At 43.9% G+C, this 20,608-nt stretch overlaps 1 protein-coding gene across 1 annotated transcript; it reads left to right on the top strand.

The window, feature by feature from the left end:
* The first annotated feature begins 73 nt into the window (after positions 1–73).
* Positions 74–16,702, top strand: cdc40 (cell division cycle 40 homolog (S. cerevisiae)). Its single transcript, XM_048251162.1, has 16 exons — positions 74–117; positions 307–522; positions 857–943; positions 1,205–1,334; positions 1,571–1,657; positions 3,473–3,612; positions 4,001–4,097; positions 4,742–4,881; positions 5,434–5,508; positions 6,181–6,226; positions 8,211–8,312; positions 8,780–8,895; positions 9,510–9,643; positions 13,530–13,606; positions 14,126–14,270; positions 15,687–16,702. The coding sequence occupies exons 1-16, from the start codon at positions 79–81 to the stop codon at positions 15,862–15,864; spliced, it is 1,809 nt and encodes a 602-aa protein (XP_048107119.1). The 5' UTR covers positions 74–78; the 3' UTR covers positions 15,865–16,702.
* The last annotated feature ends 3,906 nt before the right edge of the window (positions 16,703–20,608 follow it).

Here is a 20,608-nt window from a genome sequence, read left to right as displayed (position 1 = left end):
TAGTTGGCTTTTAGTCCAAGGAGTCCTGCCTTTTTGCAAATTGATAATATTCAATCAAACCAGATAATGTCTACGAGCATGAGTACGAGCCCTTGGTGTTTTTTCTCCCCATCCCAGGTCCTGAACGCTTTATAAAACGTATCTATTCTAAATGTCTAGTTATAGTCTTATAGTAAATACATATTTGTAATTAGAAAATATAAATACACATTTGTGTATATTTTTAACAATTCATATCATAGATGTACTATAATTTGGTAGAAGTATTTTGTGCATTTGAATACCATTTTGTAATGTACATTTTAGGACCTCTCAGGGAAGACGTTCACAACATCCAAGATGGCGGCCTCGGTGGGTTCCCTCGTTTCGTACGATGCCAATTCAGACTCTGATAACGAGACAGAATCCATACCAGAGCCAGAAAAAGTAGATCCAGATGCGTTTTCACATCTACAGCCTCTAAAATCCGGGAAAACGACATCTTTGGTTGTTCTTAACTCTGCTCCTGAAGTCGCCGTGAAGGTAAAATCTCTAGCTAGCTAGGCTAGGCTAGCCACGATTAACTTAGCCAACAAGTAACGTTAACGCCAACGTGACAAAGTGCAGCTTCTAGCTGTTAAAATGTGTATTGATTCCTGAGTAGTTTGTATTACAATGTGGTGATTCATTATTTTTTTCTTTTCGATAATACATCGCCCTCTGACCTGTCTCGTTTTTGCTAATATCTGAAGCAAGTTGCCGTTGAACTGTTCCTCTCGCGGATGTATGAACATGCCAGTATGCCTAACATTAGCCTAAAACGTTGACTTCTGAACAGGTTATGATCTGGAATTATGTTCTTGTTTTGTTAATGTAGGAGGATGTCATGACAGGTACCCATCTGGACCCCTCTCTCAAAGAAGTCAACTATAATCCCTCGTATGAAACGATGTTCGCGCCAGAGGTGAGTTAATGAAACTCTCCTAACCGAGTCATCAAGCAGAGATAGTCTCTTCGTTTATTCATGTTAAGTAATGAAGATGGTACTCATTGCGATTGTATTTACTTCACTTACGAAACAGTCCCGAACTCGTTTCTAGACATACATTACTTGCAAAGTAGACATTGCATACTCGGATTTCAAAGGCATTGGACAGGTCATTCTACCATGCACCTTATACATTACCTTGCCTTGTTGTATCGTCTTTCTGATTGTTTTTGACAGTTTGGCCCAGTGAATCCATTCAGGACTCAACAAATGGCGGCTCCAAGGAACATGTTGTCGGGGTACGCAGAGCCAGCGCACCTTAATGACTTCATGTTCGAACAGCAGAGGAGGACGTTTTCCACCTATGGTAGTTTATTTCTTATCATATACCGGTAGTCTAAACGTTGAACATGTTCCCCTGCTATTATTTCTGTTGTACAGATTGACATCACTTAGGAAGTTAAAGTTTTGTTTGTTTCCTTAAAAAGCTTAGTTCTTGTAGATAATAATTTCATTTGCACTGAATGTTCTTATTTGGGGTTAAGTTGTCTGCTCTACTATCTTGATGTATCTCTTCTCATCCATTTGTATTCCCTCTGACAGGCTATGCTCTGGACCCTTCAGTGGATACAAGCCTGGTGTCAGCCAGCAGTTACATAGGTGCAGTGGAAGAGGCCGAAAAAAACAAAGGTATGTGGGGTCTTTTGTAGTTTTCTGTTGCCTCCCACACTCTAGACATGTCGTAGTCGATATCCCTGCCTCCACAGAATGAAGACTGATTTGGTGCAGTATTGAATTTGCACTGTTTCAAGTCATTGACTGCATATTCACTACGGTTCATAACTTCCTGAGTCGCCAAGTGCCTGTAAGAAATTATGAGTATGGTGCTGCATTGAATCCACGGCCTAAGATGTCATGACATCATTCAAAGTTCTTTTAGTACTTGTACTGCTGTGGCGTAGGGAGTCTGTGACCTCATAAGTGCTAATTACGTGACTCTTGACTCTTTAACGCAAGGGCCATTTATGGACTAGGATGGCAATTCTATAGCAGCCAGAGGGGCAGCCGTGGCCTACTGGTTAGGTCTTCGGGCTTGAAAGGGGGAAGGTGGAAGTGATTGAGCACTGCTCTCCCATGCCCACATCCACGGCTGAAGTGCCCTTGAGCAAGGCACCTAACCCCTCACTGCTCCCCAAACGCCAGTGTAGCAGGGCAGCTCACTGCTCCTGATTAGTGTGCTTCACCTCACTGTGTGTTCAGTGTGTTTCACTAATTCACAGATGGGATAAATGCAGAGACCACATTCCTTGTATACGCAAGTATACTTGGCCTATAAACCTGATTTACAACATTTTTTACAATTTGAGCTGTTCTGGACAATTGAGAGGATGACTGTGCAGCTCCAGAGACTGTGTTTGTGCCGTATGATTGGTCCTATGATGTGACGTCTTGTTAGATGTTAGACAAGGGCTGCTCTTCACTGAACTCTATGGGGGATTGCTACTGAAGTGCTATTGATGTCACACTGGCGGAGATATGCAGTAGAGTGAACAAAACTGTTAAGCTTCTGGTGATTAATCAGCCAATCAAGTTATAAATCAATGATTTGAATAATTGACTCGCTCATTCATACATTTAATTTACTTGCAGTCGTGATGGTAGCGTAGTGGCTAAAGACCTGGGCTACCATGCAGTAGCCAGAAAAGTTGTGGGTTCAATTCCCAGCTTCCACGAGTTGCTCCGGAGACAATGTAACAATGCCCTTGTAATATAATTGACATACAGTATGTAAGTTGCTTTTGAAAAAGCGTCTGCTAAATGAATACATGTAAACGTAATGTACTTGAATATCTCTTTTAATGCATTTGCTGCATAGACATATGCTGGTGACTCAATAGAGTTGGGCTCTGAAGCCTTGGCTGCACAGAGGGGAAGTCAGTACAGGAGACAAATTGCTAACATTTTAAAAGAGAAAAATGAACCCAATTAATTTATCACCGGGAAAATTCCGCCACACTCTTTGATTGATGACCAGGAGAGTGGAGAGTGGCTATGCTAAGGAAACATTTCAGCTGTGGTCAGCAGGCTGCAAATCCTGGCCAGTTTGTTGTGTTTGGGTGGCACGGCCGTCATTTTTATGGAAGGTTCCGACACCTGAGCAGGAACTTAAATCACGACTGTACTGCTTTGAAAGTGGAGATGCATAACAAGTCATAGCTGATGAAGCGTGCGTGTGTCTGTGTGGTTTAGTTTGTCTACAGTTCAGGTTTGGGGCTATATGTTTTAAATTTGTTCTTGTCAAATTTGATATCGTATCTCATTTCTATGAAAAACCCGCAAGTGAAACAGGTATTGATTTTTTTTTTTTTTTTTTTTTTTTTTTTTTGGTCAAATGGGTTTTACAGCTGAAAGTTATGTTTGAAAAGTTTTGTGAGTTCATTGTTTGGAGATTTACTGTGTGTGTGTGTGTGTGTGTGTGTGTGTGTGTGTGTGTGTGTGCAACAGGACAGACGGTGTTTGAGACGGGGCCAAAGAAGTCGGAGAAGCGTAAGAAGATAAAGGGTGGAGAGGCGGCAGACCTGGAAGCGTTCCTGGGGCCATGGGCTAAGTACCAGGATGAGAAGGACGGGGCCAAGCCTTCAGAGGTGAGGCCTGGTCCTCAGGGTTCCCCGTGCATGCTACACACACACACACACACACACACACACACACACACACACACGCGCTGGGTTTCAGTCCACAGATTGTTTTGTTTTTTTGGAAGAAAGGCAAACGAGGGATGCTTTTATGAAAGTTTGAAGGGCACAATTATTTCAGTTAGAAATCAGTGTGAGTGAATATATTTCCTGTTTCAGTGACTACATTTCCTGTTCATTTTGCTGTTTTCGTATTCAAACCAATATCATGCGTGTTGTCATGGGAAAACAAGGATATTTATAAGCGACCCCAAACTTTTGAACACTAGTCGTGTACTTAAGTCCCTTGGTCTGTGTTTGCTGATTGTATGTTTGTGTGTGCGTATAAAAACAACAGGAGGAGCAGAAGGAGCTGGATGAGATTCTAGCAAAACGGCAGAAGAAAGGAAGGAATGAGGAAGAGGCACCTGGAGAGGAGAAGACTATTCTTCATGGTAAAGCTTTCATTCACTCATTCATTCATTCATTCATTAATTCACATTCATTCATTAATTTGCATATTCATTCATTCATTCATTCGCACATTCATTCATTCACTCATTCATTAATTCACACATTCATTCATTAATTTGCATATTCATTCGTTCATTCGCATTCATTCATTCACTCATTCATTCATTCACACATTCATTCATTAAATTGCATATTCATGCATTCATTCACACATTCATTCATTCGTTCATTCATTCACACGTTCAGTCACACATTTATTCATTCATTCATTCGCACATTCATTTGCTCATTCAGTTGATCTCTAGTTCTGTTTCAGAACCTCACATCCTCAGTTTTCACTAACTTATAACTTAAGCAAATTCTTGTAGCTCAAGCAAAGTCTTGTAGCTCACAAGTCATTACAACAACAACTTTCACTCTTTAATTCACTCACTTGCTAGTATACCAGTTCTGGTAAGAACTGTAGATTCTCAGTCATATGTACATTGCATTATGTATTTCAAGATGACTGTCTAGGCTTACGATGGAAGTCTTTTTTTGGATCAGTCAAATGGCCCATGTCAAAGTAGTGGTGGCTGTAGTATAAGCAAGCAGCCTTTAAACGTGTGTGTGTGTTTGTCCACAGTTAAGGAGATGTACGACTACCAGGGTCGCTCGTACCTGCATGCTCCGCAGGATGTGGGCATCAACCTGCGCTCGGCGGACGCACCAGACAAGTGCTACCTGCCCAAGAAACAGCTGCATGTATGGACCGGACACACAAAGGTAAAGTGTGTGTGTGTGTGAACGTGCACGTGTGCATGCAGAAGGCCAGTAGAGAGGAGACATTCAGGAGAAAGGTCTTGATTGACTATGATGAAAAGTGAAACGTTTTTGCACCTTTTTGACATGAAACTAAGCAATCCAAACATCTTTGTGCGCCGGTGATCCGTGACGCACCGGATTGTTGTCCGAAGTGTGCTGGACTTACCATTAATTAAATCTTTATTATTATGGCTGTGCAGAAAAGGTTGTGTGTAGGTCTTGCCCAGCATAGCCTGTGATTGTCAGACATCTCTTGTGAACAACCTCAAAGTTTGAAGAGGACTGAAACTATACACAGCAGTGGACCCTTACGTAAACTTGCACTGTAATAGAATATATACAATCTGTATGCATATCTAATACCCTATTCTTCTCTCCTCTCTCGCATCTTCTTTTCTCTTCTCTTCATTCCTCCCACTCTCCTCTTGTCTCTCCTCCACCTCTCTCCTTTCTATACTCTTTGCTCTCTCCCTCTCTCCCTGTCTCTCTCTCTCTCTCCCTCCCTCCCTCTAGGGGGTCAGTGCGATCCGATTGTTTCCTGCTTCAGCTCATCTCCTGCTCTCTTGTTCCATGGACTGCAAGATCAAGGTATCATTTTCACCTCTCACTAGACACACACACACACACACACACACACCCACCAACACCACTGTCTATTATACAATTATACAGCTTTTCATATTGCTGCAGAAAGTTCCACTGACTTGAGTGGACCTTCCCTACATTCGGAGGTCTGACATTTCTTATATCTGACTGCAGCAGAAGTTAATGACTACTGCCAAAGGGTTTTTGTGCTACTGATTCATGTCTTTTATATCATTCCACAAGTAGTCTATTCACTTCCCATAATGGGACTTCAAGTCAGTAAGTAATGTTGTAACAAAGGAAAGGTTTGATTTGTTTCTAAGCAGAGACCATGAATCAGTAAAAGACTCATTTAAAAAGACATATGGTGTGAAGTTTGGCAAGTAGTCGTATAACTGGGATAATGTACTGTCTGCCGGTCCAGGTCTGTGCTTATTTTCCGATAATGACCGGCCGGCAGACAATGCGTAAACCCTTACTTAGCCTGCCACCTGGAACTGTATATGGATTTTTTAAAAATTATTTATTTGTTTGGAAGAAAATCTATTCTCTTTGGCAACACTACACAGAGCGCAGTTTTCTTTTGACAGAACATACCCAGGTTTGCTATGTTGGTTGTGTGGAGATTTGTGATCAATCAGAATGTTCTTGTCTGTTTTGTGTGTTCTATTGTAGTTATGGGAAGTCTACGGTGATCGCAGATGCGTACGAACATTTATCGGTAAATATGAAATCTCATGGAATCCTGTATTTGTTTGTGCGTGTTGCTGGGTGAGAAATAATACAAATCTGGTGTGTGTGTGTGTGTGTGTGTGTGTCCATGAGTCCATGAAAGGCTGTTTGTGTAGAAGTAATTTGATAGGCAGCCCTTGTGAATGCCTTATTTTCTGTCTTCTTAACCGCTGCTGGTTTTGATTGTGTGGCTTCCGGGCAGCCGAATCTATTAATCATACAGAGATGAAATAATGGCTCTTTTCAAACAACCCCCCCCACCCCCTCACTGACTTCCTCTGCCACATGATTTCCTTAGCGCATCTCTCTTTCTCTCTTCTCTTTGCATCTGCGTGTGTGTGTGTGTGTCTGTGTGTATGTATGTACGCACGCACACACTGTGGAGACTAATCACATTTGAGGTTGAGGGGATGCTGGCTCTTGCTTTGTTGGGGACTGAATGTAGATTTGTACAGCCACACATATCTGGCCTGGCTGTTCCACACACACTCGCTGTATAATTCAACAAAGAAAAGAGAAAGTGTGCGTGCACAAGAGTGGTGGGGGCTAGTTCAGAGGCTTCTCTCTCTGTTCAGACAACAAAAGCAGTTTTATGAAGCATCATAAATATTTCAGACATCCACAACAGCCAAGCTTTATCGCGCTTCTGTGGTGTGTGTTTTTTTGTGTGTGTGTGTGTGTGTGTGTGTGTGTGTGTGTGTGTGTGTGTGTGTGTTGTCCTCTGTAGCAGAGAGACCCATAATAATCTCCAGTAATACCTCCGTTTAGTTATATATAAGGGAGAGGAACCCTTTTCCCCTCCTGCACGGATCTTAATTTCCAGGGGGAGCACTTTCACTGTCGCACTGGTAGGGCAGAGTTGTAGCCATGTTCACTTCTCACAAGCCTATTATCACACCTCAGCCATGGGTAGTCTTCATGTGAGTATGTGTCAGGTGTGTGTTTTTTTGTCTCTGCTTAATTGCGTGACGTTTACTGCTCTCTGCATTTGGATTCTGTGTGTGTGTTTGATGTGCTTGATATTAAGTGTGTGTGTGTGTTGCAGGGTACTTAAGAGTCCTCTGCTGTAGATCTATTTCATTTCCTCCTGTTGCTAAGTGTCTGGGCGCAGCGGAAATCATGGAATTGTGCTGTTAGTGTAACCCCCCACTAACACACTCTCACACACACACACACACACACACACACACACTCACACACACACACACACACACACACACACACACACACACACACACACACACACACACACACACACACACACACACACACTCACACACACACACACACACACACACACACACACACACACACACACAAACAAACACACACACACACACACACACAAACACACACACACTCTCACACACACACACACTCTCACACACACACACACACACACACACACTCACACACACACACACACACACACACACACACACACTCACACACACACACTCTCACACACACACACACACACTCACACACACACACACACACACACACACACACACACACACACTGTCGGACCAGTTCCCCCCTGCCCGGGCAGCTTTCTCCACAGGTCCTCATTATCGCTGTGGTTACGGCTACCGTGGTGGTTAAAACGAGGACAGAAGGAGGGAGGACAGTGTGAGGAGAGGAGAGGAGGGGAGAGCTGTCTGTGCACGCCATGATTTATAGAGAGAGAGAGAGAGAGAGAGAGAGAGAGAGAGAATAACAAGTAAAAAAGTGATAGAATCACATGCTGGGACACTAGAGGAGAAGAGTAAGATTTAGGACATCTTTGTCATACTGAGCAGCAGGGCCTTTAGTCCACATGGTTAGATGATTGTGAATGATTCATGATGTGATGCATTTTATATCCTCCCTTCTGGTTATCTCTGCTACTCTGTTATCTCACTCTCTCTCTCTCTCTCTCTCTCTCTCTCTCTCTCTCTCTCTCTCTCTCTCTCTCTCTCTCTCTCTCTCAGGTCACAGTAAGGCTGTACGTGATGTCTGTTTTAATAACGTTGGTACCCAGTTCCTCAGCGCCGCTTATGACCGCTACCTGAAGCTGTGGGACACGGAGACCGGTGAGCCTGACACACACACACACGTGTATTCAGACACACACTCACACAAGAGTTCTCACACTCCACCAACACCAAGTATGACGCCTCAAGAAGTGACAAAATAGTCTCTTCCCCACCCTCCACACAGGTTCCCCATCCTCCACACAGGTTCCCCATCCTCCACACAGGTTCCCCATCCTCCACACAGGTTCCCCATCCTCCACTCTTCCCCACCCTCCACACAATAAGCCCTCAGTTAGTCCCTCTGCATGAGACCATGTGGAGAAGGAGCACCAGAATGCGCTGGTGGTCAACATGGTTTCTATGCCCTGCTCTACCAACAGAGGGAGCTAGAGTGCCCAGGGAGAAACGCACTGTGGCCCATACATGTGCACTCGCAGACCCATCCAGTGAACGATGTGGCTCTGTGTAGGCACAGACATACAGTGTACTCACTTGTGTGTGTCTGTGTGTGTCTGTTCCCACAGGTCAGTGTATATCTCGCTTCACCAATAGGAAAGTGCCCTACTGTGTGAAGTTCAACCCAGATGAGGACAAACAAAACCTGTTTGTGGCCGGCATGTCCGACAAGAAGATTGTACAGGTGTGGTTTTGTGTGCTTGTGTGCATATGCTGTGAGGCTGTAGAAACTAAATGAAGCCGTTTATGACTAATGTTCTGGGATCGAGTGTGTGTCATGTGGATGGTCCTTCTTCCATGGCTAATTTTCACCCTTAGTGCACCACAGAGAGAGGGAGAGATATTCCCCTCAAGGAACTGCAAACAACAGCTTATTTTATGCTTCATGGCTTGCTGTATTAGGTGTGTGTGTGTGTGTGTGAGAGAGAGACACTGCTCCATTTAAGCTGTGCAGCGATGTGATGTGTGAGTAGCCTAAGAGCGTTTTTAGTATTTGAAGAGGCATCAGGGGGTCACCACAACACATTTGAGTAAACATACGTGTGTGTGTGTGTGTGTGTGTATCTGTGTATGTGTGTTTATGCTTGTGTTTGTCTGTCTCTGTGCACGTGCATGTGCGTGTTTTTGTGCGTCTGTCTCTATACATGTGTGTGTGTGTGTGTGTGTGTGTGTGTGTGTGTGTGTGTGTGTGTGTGTGTGTGCCTTCTGTGTGTACCTGCGTCTGTCTGTCTCTGTCCATGTGTACCTGCGTGTGTCTGACTCTCTGAGTGTGTGTGTGTGATTGTGTGTGTGTTCCAGTGGGATGTCCGCACTGGTGAGGTGGTGCAGGAGTATGATAGGCACCTGGGTGCGGTCAACACCATCACGTTTGTGGACGAGAACCGCCGCTTTGTCAGCACCTCAGACGACAAGAGTCTCCGCGTATGGGAATGGTATGTATTTACAGCCATGTGTGGGTGTGTGTGTGTGTGTGTGTGTGCGGGCGGACGTACACGCACACATATTCATAGGTTAGTGGGCGCATATTTTGGAGTTTATCAAAGTTTCAGTTGAGCAAAGAGCATCGTTAGCCAATCTTTGAGAGAGATGTAACAGTCTGTCTGTAGGAATTTCAAACATTCAGAATTTCAGTTCTTGTACTGAAGTGGCTCTTCATAGTTTGTGTGTGACAACAGTGAAAGGAGACTCAAAGAGAGAGAGAGTGTGTGTGTGTGTGTGTTGGACAAATGGTGATGTGGGGGTTGTTGGAAGTTCAGTGTTTGTTCATTTTGTCTACCCTCCTCCTTTCTAAGCATTTGTTCTTTCTCTGTCCTGGTTTGTTTCTCTTCCCCGTCCTCTCTTGTTTTTGCCGACTCGTGCCAAGTGCTCGGTTCTGCTGAGTCATTCATGGTCCGTGTTCACCAGGGATTCGCTTCTGTTCTTTGATCTACTTTTGTTAAACCTCTTTGTTTTAACTTGGTCCACTCACTCCTCCAATTTTCAACCCCCCTCTGCAACATGTTACACACACACACACACACACACACACACACACACACACACACACACACACACACACACACACACACACACTCCATATGCAGCTGATCAGAGATGGGTAAAGTATTTAAAACAACCCAGTGGCTGGAGGCTGTTTGATCTGTTCCCTTTCATTTTTGTTTAATTGATCTGTGTTGTGTTTGACTATTTGCCTTCAGAGAGAGAGAGCGAAAGAGATCTGTGCTGTTTCATTTCTGTTTAGATCGGCTTTATGTTCGAACATATGCCTTCAGACGGGGAGAGGGGTGGGAGAGGAGTGGGGCTATGTGCGCTTTCATTTTTGCTTATTTGGTTGTTTCAACATTTGCTTGGAGAGAGAGTGGAAGAGAGAAATAGAAATTTGCTCCTTTTCATTTGGTTGACATTCTCTGCCAAATGAGAAAATAAACCCAAAAAAGAATACTAAGGACTTTTTTTCACAAAAAAATATATATGACCACTGGCCTTGAAATGGAGTGAAGGAGAGAGCTAGGGAGCCAGAGGAGAATGAAGGCAAGTACAGGCGTATTGTTGTAAGTGTACAAGTATATATGGGAAGAAGTTAAAAGTATACCGGTATATAGAAAAGGAACTTGAAGAGAAATTTTGTAAGGAACCGATCCCTCCCTGTCCCCAAAACACAACACTGCTGGTTTTCTCTTTGTGAAGATTATCTCGGCCATGTTTACGTGAGGACATTTTCTCTGAGGCTTGCATCATAGTGCCGATCTGATTTCCATCTGTGTGTGTGTGTGTGTGTGTGTGTGTGTGTGTGTTCTCTTGTGTTTTGAACTGATGACCCTCAGCTTGACCTTGACCATGACCTGGGCGTGAGGATGAATGAGTTTCTGTTTACTTTGCATCCTCAGGTTCCAAAAAGCACACCCCCTACTGGACAGACTCCGGTTCCAATTTTGCCAATATGGCCGCCCAACTTTGGCTTTATTTCTTCAGACCGTAGGTACATGATGCCAGGCTCTTTTCTGCAGGCATTGGTCCAGCCATATTGGTGACAGAAAGTGCTAGATCGTCATCTTCTCATTCCAACCGAGAGGCCAACCGAGAGGCCGAGAAAAGTCCCATACCAACGCAGTCCATTTTACCATTTACAGTTTAGTGCTGAAAATGTATGGCTGCAGTCCAGTAAAAGCAATCCAGTGTTTCCCACAGATTTGAATTCTATTTGTGGTGGTAGGTTTGCAGAATTAACTTGAATGCAACAGTTAATAGTTTAACAAATAAGTGCAGCGTGGTTATGAAGTAGTACAACCTGGAAAATCATTGTGTGGTGGTCAGTGTTGATATTGTGGTGGGCCGCCACAAATAAGTCAATGTATGGGAAACACTGCAATCACAGCAAAGGCAGTGTAGCGTATGAAGTGTGTGAAGAGCATGTTGGGTGAGTTCCAAGTGTGTATGTCAGCTGTAGCCTGGATTGTTTGGGTCAGATGTGGTTCACTGGCCTCAGCCTGACTTGTTAAATACAGACGGAGCGCTAGCTTGTTTTGCTGAAGTTTCTGTGCAGTGCCCAAGGATTACAAAACAGAAAACAAAATACCCATGATGCAATGTTTTTGATTCTTGTAATTATGTGTGTGTGTGTGGTGTACTGATTGCTAAGCTGATTGGCCGAGTGTTTTCGTGATGCCGGGTCCTCCTCTTTGTCCTGTTTGGGTAATTGAAGATGGTTGCCAGCATCAGTGGGCCACACTGCAACAGACCTCACTAGCCTTGTGGGCCCAGAAAACCTGCTGGGCTTAGGGTGTGTGTGTGCGCGTGTGTTTATGTACACAAGCCTGTGCATGTCTGTGTGCATGTCGGTGTGTGTGTGTGTATGTGTGTGTGTGATGGTTCTCTGAGTGAGTGCCAGTTTAGGGCTTTACTGTCCCTTCTACCACAGATGGCATCCGCCTGCTTTACCAAGCTATATTTCTGTGTGTGTGTGTGTGTGTGTGTGTGTGTGTGTGTGTGTGTGTTGGCGTTTGTGTGTGTTGGCGTTTGTGTGTTGGCGTTTGTGTGTGTTGGCGTTTGTGTGTGTTGGCGTTTGTGTGTGTTGGCGTGTGTGTGTGTGTGTGTGTGTTGGCATGTGTGTGTGTGTATCTGTATACGGATGGGAATTGAGCAAATGTATGTATGGGCCCATTAACTGCTTTCCCATGGAGAAGAGGGATTAGGCAGACAACAGCTGAATGCATGTGCGCGCACACACACACACACACACACACACGGAAGGCTTAGTGAACCATTAGCTCCATTTCTTATTAACTCCATCTCCCCCCTTCTCTCGTGACATCAGGCTGTATGAAAGCCCAGTACTCCTGATAAATCACACGACCACAGCATCATTATACTTAATATCTTCGAAAGAATGAGGATTCTCTCTCACGTACACACACACACACATAGATGCATTATGTATACACACACATACACACAAACTAAGGGATGGCTCCGGAACTAAAAGGGAGAGCTGTCTGGATAGCAGTTGTACAGGCACCTTGATGCACCCCAAATGCTAATGTATATCAGGATCCCTTAGCCGCTATTATCCGGCCCCTAGTGTGGCTACCATGTTCTGTGTGGTGATTAGAAAGGAGTATTTTTGTGCCTGGTCTAAACTCTACTCTGTAGTGCATGCAGATTTGGCCTTGCATGGTATTGTGCAGTAGAGGTCTGCACTCCCGCGGTAGACCCACGGGTCCCGCCTTAAAAGAGTGGCCTTTGGGACAACTTTTAAAAAAGCTCTTTGCGGGAGGCGGGCGGGACTAGAGAGGTGGTCGTTGGTGCGGGACAAACCGATGATTCACTGCACTCCCAAAATTAAAATGTCGCGTAAAATTAAATATGGAAATGATTAAAGTACTGTTCATAACTATAGTTCAGCTGGATGTTCTGTTAGGCAGCATTAAAAGCGGGGTTTAAGCATAACTGACGGATAGCAGGCCTATAGCCTATATTGTCGTTTACGTGGGTTCAATTTGTTCCTGCTGCTCATTGTCAAAACTCAAAAATCGAAAGCATGACCGAGGAAGAGGGCATAAGGCTAGGCCTACTTCAGTTGTTAGCCTACATTCAGAACCAAGAAACTGACATCTGGAGTCTTTCTCAGGTGTGTGTGCTCCTTTCGTGAGACAGAAAGAAAAGCTGAATAGGCTGTCCCTCCTGCATGCGGGCTTTAGCGGGTGGGAGCGGGACATCATGTTACAGATGCGGGCGGGAGTGGGACTAAAAATGTCCCGCGCAGACCTCTATTGTGCAGTTGTTGACTGTGTGTGTGTGTGTGTGTGTGTGCTTTTTCAGGGACATTCCTGTGGACTTCAAGTACATCGCCGAGCCCAGCATGCACTCTATGCCAGCTGTTACACTCTCACCCAATGGTAAGCTTACACCCACACACACACACCAGCTCTCTCTTATTCTCTTTGTCCTCTCTCTCTCTTTCTTTTTTTTCTCTCTCTCTTACACTCTCTTTCTCTTACTCACACACAGGCCCCTGGCACACGTGCATCCACACTCTTTTCACATCCACACACAAAAACACTGAGTCTCAGATACTTTCTCAATTGTGTTTTGCAAGCCCCATAAAACAAATCTCCAGTCTTGCACACACCCTTTCTCTGGTGAACACATGTACACACACACACACACTAAGATTTATTGTGGAGGGAAACCCATTGAATCAGACGTGATTGAATACACACCCATATTTAAACTGCATGTCCGCATTTGTCCTAATTCTCTTATTTCTTTGTGTGTGTGTGTGTGTGTGTGTCTGTATACATCTCTATGTGCATGCGTGTGTGTTTGTGTGCGCGTCCCTGCATGTGTGGCTGTCTACGTGTGTGTGTGTGTGTGTGTGTGTGTAACTCTGTGCATGGGTGTGTGTGTATCTGCAGGGAAGTGGCTGGCCTGCCAGTCCATGGACAACCAGATCCTGATTTTCGGCGCCCAGAACCGCTTCCGGCTCAACAAGAAGAAGATCTTCAAGGGACACATGGTGGCAGGGTACGCCTGCCAAGTGGACTTCTCCCCCGACATGAGGTACGTGTGTGTGTGTGTGTGTGTGTGTGTGTGTGTGTGTGGTCTCTCGTGACTTGCAAAGCCGGTTGACGCCCCATCTGTATCAGTGCGTTGTGGATAAGTGTGTGTGTGTGTGTGTGTGTGTGTGTGAATGAGTTTGTATGTAAAGTGTGCTGATTTACGGGCCTTGTGTAATTTCAGGGTACCAGTGGGTTCTTAAAAGATTTGAAAAAGTCTTAGATTTAATATTGTCAAATTAAGGCCTTAAAAGTATTGAATTTTGTTTACAAAGTCTTGAATTTCATTCAGGTCTTATTTTTGCCTTTGGTAAAATTAATGGAAACCGTAACATCAATTAATTTCGGTAGAGACCATGATATTGTAGATCCCAAGGGGAAAATATGCGTCTTAGAAAAAAAAGAAACTATTGCTTTTATTTTGAAACTTGTGTTCACGGTTCTCATCCCTCAGTCATTCATGCCATTCTAAAGTGAAAGTGTGTGCAAGCGCGGGTGCATCTAAAATGTCAGCTGGAAAGATAGGGATGTCATAGGTGGGATAGTTGAAACTTTGAGAATGAAATATCCCAAACGAGTAAAAAAAACAAGTAAATTAGCATAGCAGTGTAGCAGCATGTTTTCTTATAATGTTGTGAATGTTAAGAGTGGGGAACTAATAAAGTTCTGACCGTTCCATGAGATGATGAGGGACGCACCCACATCCACTATAGGATTTATTAGTTTGCTTTCTCTTAACCCACATCTTCTATAGGCTTTATTAGTTTGCTTTCTCTTAACCCACATCTTCTATAGGCTTTATTAGTTTGCTTTCTCTTAAACTGTAAGATTTAAATGCTTGTCAGGTTTTGTTAACCTTGCCAATTGACTCACTCTCTCTCTTTCAATCTGTCTCTCCTCATTATCCCTTACTCCATATCCTACCTTCTGTCGCTCCTTCAATCTCTCTCTCAATTCCCTCTCTACCTTTGCCAACTCATTCCATCCTTTGTCGTCTACTATCCTCTCAATCTCTATCTTGTCTCCCTCTTTCAACTCTGCCTTCTCTTTTTTCACTCTACTCTTTCCACCTTCCTCTATCTATCTATCTATATATCTATATATCTATCTATCTATCTATCTATCTATCTATCTCTGTCTCTCTCTCTCTCTCTCTCTCTCTCTCTCCCTCCCTCTCTTCTTCGATCTCTCTCTCTCCTTCCCTCCTTCTCTCTCTCTCTCTCTCTCTCTCTCTATCTCCCTCTCTCTCTCCTATCTCTCTCTCTCCCTCCCTCCTTCTATTTCTCTCTCTTTCCCCTCCCTCCCTCTCTCTCCCTCCCTCCTTCTATCTCTCTGTCCCTCCCTCCTATCTCTCCCTCTCTCTCTCCTTCTATCTCTCTCTCCCTCCCTTCTATCTCTCTCTCCTCTCCGTGTGCTGCAGTTATGTGGTGTCGGGTGATGCGGACGGGAAGCTGAACATCTGGGACTGGAAGACCACCAAGCTGTACCACCGCATCAAAGCGCACGACAAGGTGTGCATCAGCGCCCTGTGGCACCCCCACGAGACCTCCAAGGTCATCACCTGCGGCTGGGACGGACAGATCAAACTCTGGGACTAGACGAGGAGGGAGACGTCGAGGATGGTGGGAACGAAAGAAAGAGAGAGAGAAAGAAAAAAGGAGGCTACGGATGGATGAAGAGAGAAAGGGGGATAAGGAGAAGAGCACAGAAAGTGAAAGAAAAGGCTGCGGAGGACTATGATGAGAAACAGAGATTGATTTGCATAAGGAGACTTTCTGTTTTGTTTTATTGGTCATGGCATCCTCCAGCAGGCGCCCCCTAGCCAGGAGCCTGGTTTTTATTTATCCTCCTCCGCTCAGCCCACCTTACTGGCCTTTACTCTGTCCCTGTTTTGGCTCACTCCTCTCATTTACTGCTCCTGGTTCCTCTCTTCCATTCTCCTGTTCTCTCGGTCCTGTGGTTCCTCCTGTTCTCTCGGTCCCATGGTGCCCTCTCTGGAGTCTAAAGTCAGAGGGGTTTACAGGGCTGGCATCCAGTTCTGTAGTCTGTAGTTAATTTTACCCCCTCGTCTCTTCCTCTCCATCGGCCACACACACACACACACACACACACACACACACACACACACACACACACACACACACGCGCGCACACGCACACACAAACACAAACACAAACAAACACACACACACACAAACGCGTGTGCGGAGGGGAGGAGTTGGAGGAGGGGGAAAAGGCTATTTTTAGGGTTTTGTCTTGTTTGGATGTTTTTGTTTTATTTTTTATCTGTTTTATTTTCTCTTCAAACAGCAGCTGATCACGGTCTAAATTCACAGTCTCTCCTGTCCTCAGATGACACACACACACACACACACACACACACAACCAGACTGGACTCTGCTTATGCCAATAAAACATTTTGTACATTTACCTTAATAAGCAGCTTTTGGTGTTACTGTCACACAAACACACAAACACATCTGTCACCATTACCCCATCCTTATAAAGGAGAATAAAATGATGACATTTGTGCATTTAAAAAGGGAAAGACCACCTTAATAAATCATAATGAAGATGTTTCACAGTGAAAATGGGAACGTCTTCACCAGACGTACTTGCATGGAAGATTTGACACACCTGCCCCGAGGTCCTGCGCAACACCACACGTAAACACCACATTGTCCTTTGTGTGGAGAGAATCCATGGCAGCATGGAGACAATATTTACATCTCCTACCTCAGGTTTACATCATGGACATGGCCAGACCACGAATACGTGTTCTCCTTTCGTGTGCGAGAGACAGACACCCAAAGGTCAGCCTCGTCAGCACACACACACACACAGATAAGAAGGTCAATTCACAGTTAGTCTTAACAGTATATTCCACTGAGATATCGGTTTACTGTGTGCTCTGCGCTTGTTTGAACTTGGTCTGTGTTTGAGAAGCAGAATAACTAGCGGTCTGGATTATTTTGTTTTCAGAGTTTTATGAAGACACATCACAGTGTCTCCAGCATGGCTTTGAAGTCTCCAGCATGGCTTTAGACAAGAGAGCACTTTTCTAAGTGCTTTCAGTCAGCCCATATTGTAGGTTGCTCATTGAAAGTAGGAGACTGCTCTGGATGATTTTTTACAGAAGAGCCTATATTTGGATGCTGTTCTCAAGGCCAAGGTGTTCCAGACTATTTCTAATTATTGAGTGATCTGTGTGGGTGTGTGTGCTTGCTTGCATGTCTGAATCTGTATACTGACTGCTTCGTCTTGGCTGGATCCAGAGCTGATTTGATAGTTAAGTGTAATCTGGCCAAGAGCTGTTGAGATGCCATTGTCCTGTTGACGCATGTCCAATCTGATTATCAACCAAATGCTCCATGCTGCTGCTGGTGTAATTCTCACTTCAGTCTCCTAATTCAAATACACATTCCTTGCTCATCTTTAGGGTATCACAGTATTAACTGTCATGCTTGACATAGCTCGTGGTGCTTAGCAGATTAATATCCCTCTCTAAATGTACCGTGACATGAATGACTATCAATATCAATCAGTCAATATAAAATAGACCAGATTAATTGTTTTTTGTTTTTTTGAAGTGTGAAATAGATTCCTCGATTCCATAGTGTTTGGATTAATACCAACATGCACATACTGTGCAAAGTGATTGGTCACATTGACATTGCCCAACTGAATAAAATAGCCTGTTTTTATGTCGAAAATAAGCAAATGAATGATTGTTGGGGGAATGTGTGAATACCTCAGAGTTTGAGAAGGTTTCTGTCATTTTACCTGGAAATGGTGATGGATTTGAAATACCTGAAAAGGTATTGTCTCTGTTAAGCCCTTATTAACCAAATACTTCACAAATATTGACATGTTTTTGTTCTGCCAATATTTAGTGCCATGTAAACCAAAACATTTTCATTTTGACAGAAATCCCCAAAAGCACTCCACTTGAAAATGAAGAAGGCGTGTGGAGTGTGTAGAGCAAGCAGAAGCACACAGTAGCCAGCCAGTTGACAGTACTTCAACATGAACCAGACGGGGGGAACAGCCCTTGAAACGTGTCAGGATACGCTGTCAGACCTGTTTAAAAATGGGAAATCTTCTGGACTTGCAATGACTGTGTAACTCTGGATTTATGACAGAATATTTTCCCCCGGTGAAAATGTACACTTCACACTCGTTTCTCTGTGGCCACAGCAGATGTTTGGCTGATTCGCTTTAATAATAGACCAACATTAGTCCATTTGATGGTCTGAAAACTGAAATCAGATGGATTGTTTCCAGCTCCTGCTTCCCCAACAGAAAAGTCAACCTCAATCAATCTCACTTTAAGATGGACTCATCTCTCCCTTTTTTTCTCTCTTTTTCTTTCTCTCTCTCTCTCTCTCTCTGACACACACACAGAGTTTGTTTACTTCCTCTTAGAAGGGTATTTTTATTCTCCAGAAAATGCGTCCAGATTGTGTGTGTGTGTCGTGTTTAAGAGTGTGTTCCAGAACACATCTGCGAGATGGTGACGCACCAGGATTATAAAGGGGAAGAGCTCTGTGTGTGTGTGTGTGTGTAAGTGGAAAGGCCAAAGTTCTGGCTAAAATGGATTTGACATTTTACTGTCATTCACAGTCTGTCTGTGGGAGAGATTTGCTCTTTCTTCTTCTCCTCCCTGTTATATCAAATACACACACACTTGCTCAAACACATAGGCTCAAATGATTATGCTCAAACACATAGGCTCAAATGATTATGCTCAAACACATAGGCTCAAATGATTATGCTCAAACACATAGGCTCAAATGATTATGCTCAAACACATAGGCTCAAATGATTATGCTCAAACACATAGGCTCAAATGATTATGCTCAAACACATAGGCTCAAATGATTATGCTCAAACACATAGGCTCAAATGATTATGCTCAAACACATAGGCTCAAATGATTATGCTCAAACACATAGGCTCAAATGATTATGCTCAAACACATAGGCTCAAATGATTATGCTCAACCACATCCTCTCTGCGTTATTCCCATGAAGCACTGAAAGTGAGGCTCAGACTGGTTTGGTTTTGCTGCATTTTTTAACCCTACATCTTGGGACAGCTTGAGGCCCTCTCTGCCACGTTGTCATAAATGTGCTTGACAAGATGTCACACTTAAAACATTACTCAGATGTCAGTGCAAGAGGCTGTGAAAGCGTGTAAGGCTGTGTGAGCACACATTAGAGTGTGTTAGAAGCTAAGCAATTCCAATCGACCAGACTTGTTCAGTGTGTGTTGATCTGTACATTATAACTTTATTTGGCAGTTAGCAGTTTGCTATTTTCAACATGCATTCACAGTTCATACAAAAGTTGTTTGGTTCCTTCCTCTCCTTCACACCAGACTAACTCACAGGACACTGCTGACCCATTGACCCCCTACCTACACAGACCCGGCACAGACAACTCAACATCCAACATTTTAAGATCATTAATGAAAATGTGGCTAAAGAAAATGCCATGGTTGCTATGGAGCCATGTCAATGGTCCGAGCACCACAATTTTGGTGCTACTCTGACTTACCATAGAGAGAGTGAAGTCTCTGACATTGTCGATGTGGGCCCTGAAGGTCTGGTATAGCACTATGTAATGTATTCAACATGACCCTTTTTATTGTTTTGTGGCGTGGGTGTTTGCATCTGCTGTGTCATTGTGAATTAAAAATGGATACTCTATCACAGGATGAGTTGTGAACAGCTCACAATGGAACGCATTTCTTCTAACGATTTTCTATTTCAATCGGTTAAACAAAATTGCGTTAAAAAGTTGAATGGAAACAGTCTGGGTGTGATCTGGTCCAGATCTCACACGAACCTGCCAGAACGGGGTCAGATCCTGCTGTAGCCTGTCCAGTGATATTAGCTTTATGGAAAATTCCCCCTGCATCACATGCTGCTGTAAGTGTGTCACCATTTCTCCCTCCTGCCTAGTTTCTTCATCATTTTCACTGATTGCTGAACATGGCTGTTCGCCTTCTACAGCAAAACAGATTATGTTCTTATATACAGGGGGGACTAAGCCAAATTTCCGTCGTTCGGCTCTCCAAAATTTGTAATTTTGTGTGTGTGTGTGTGTACTAGTGTGTACTACTTTTTGTGTTAGTGGGAATAAATGAGTCGTGTCCTGCCATATCTGTCTTCACCATTGGTGTGTACTGCCAGTATTGATTATGCTTACTGACCTGACAACACTGTGTGTGTGTGAGTGAACGTGTGTATGTGTGTGTGTAGGAAGGACGGAGGGAGAGGAGGTTGAGTGTTAATGTACCTTGTCCAGTCATGTTCCTCCTCACCCATAAGTGGGCCAG

Source organism: Alosa alosa, chromosome 8 (assembly GCF_017589495.1).
Source record: "Alosa alosa isolate M-15738 ecotype Scorff River chromosome 8, AALO_Geno_1.1, whole genome shotgun sequence".
NCBI classification, from domain to species: Eukaryota; Metazoa; Chordata; class Actinopteri; order Clupeiformes; family Clupeidae; genus Alosa; species Alosa alosa.
This window is presented reverse-complemented; position numbering and strand designations above follow the sequence as displayed.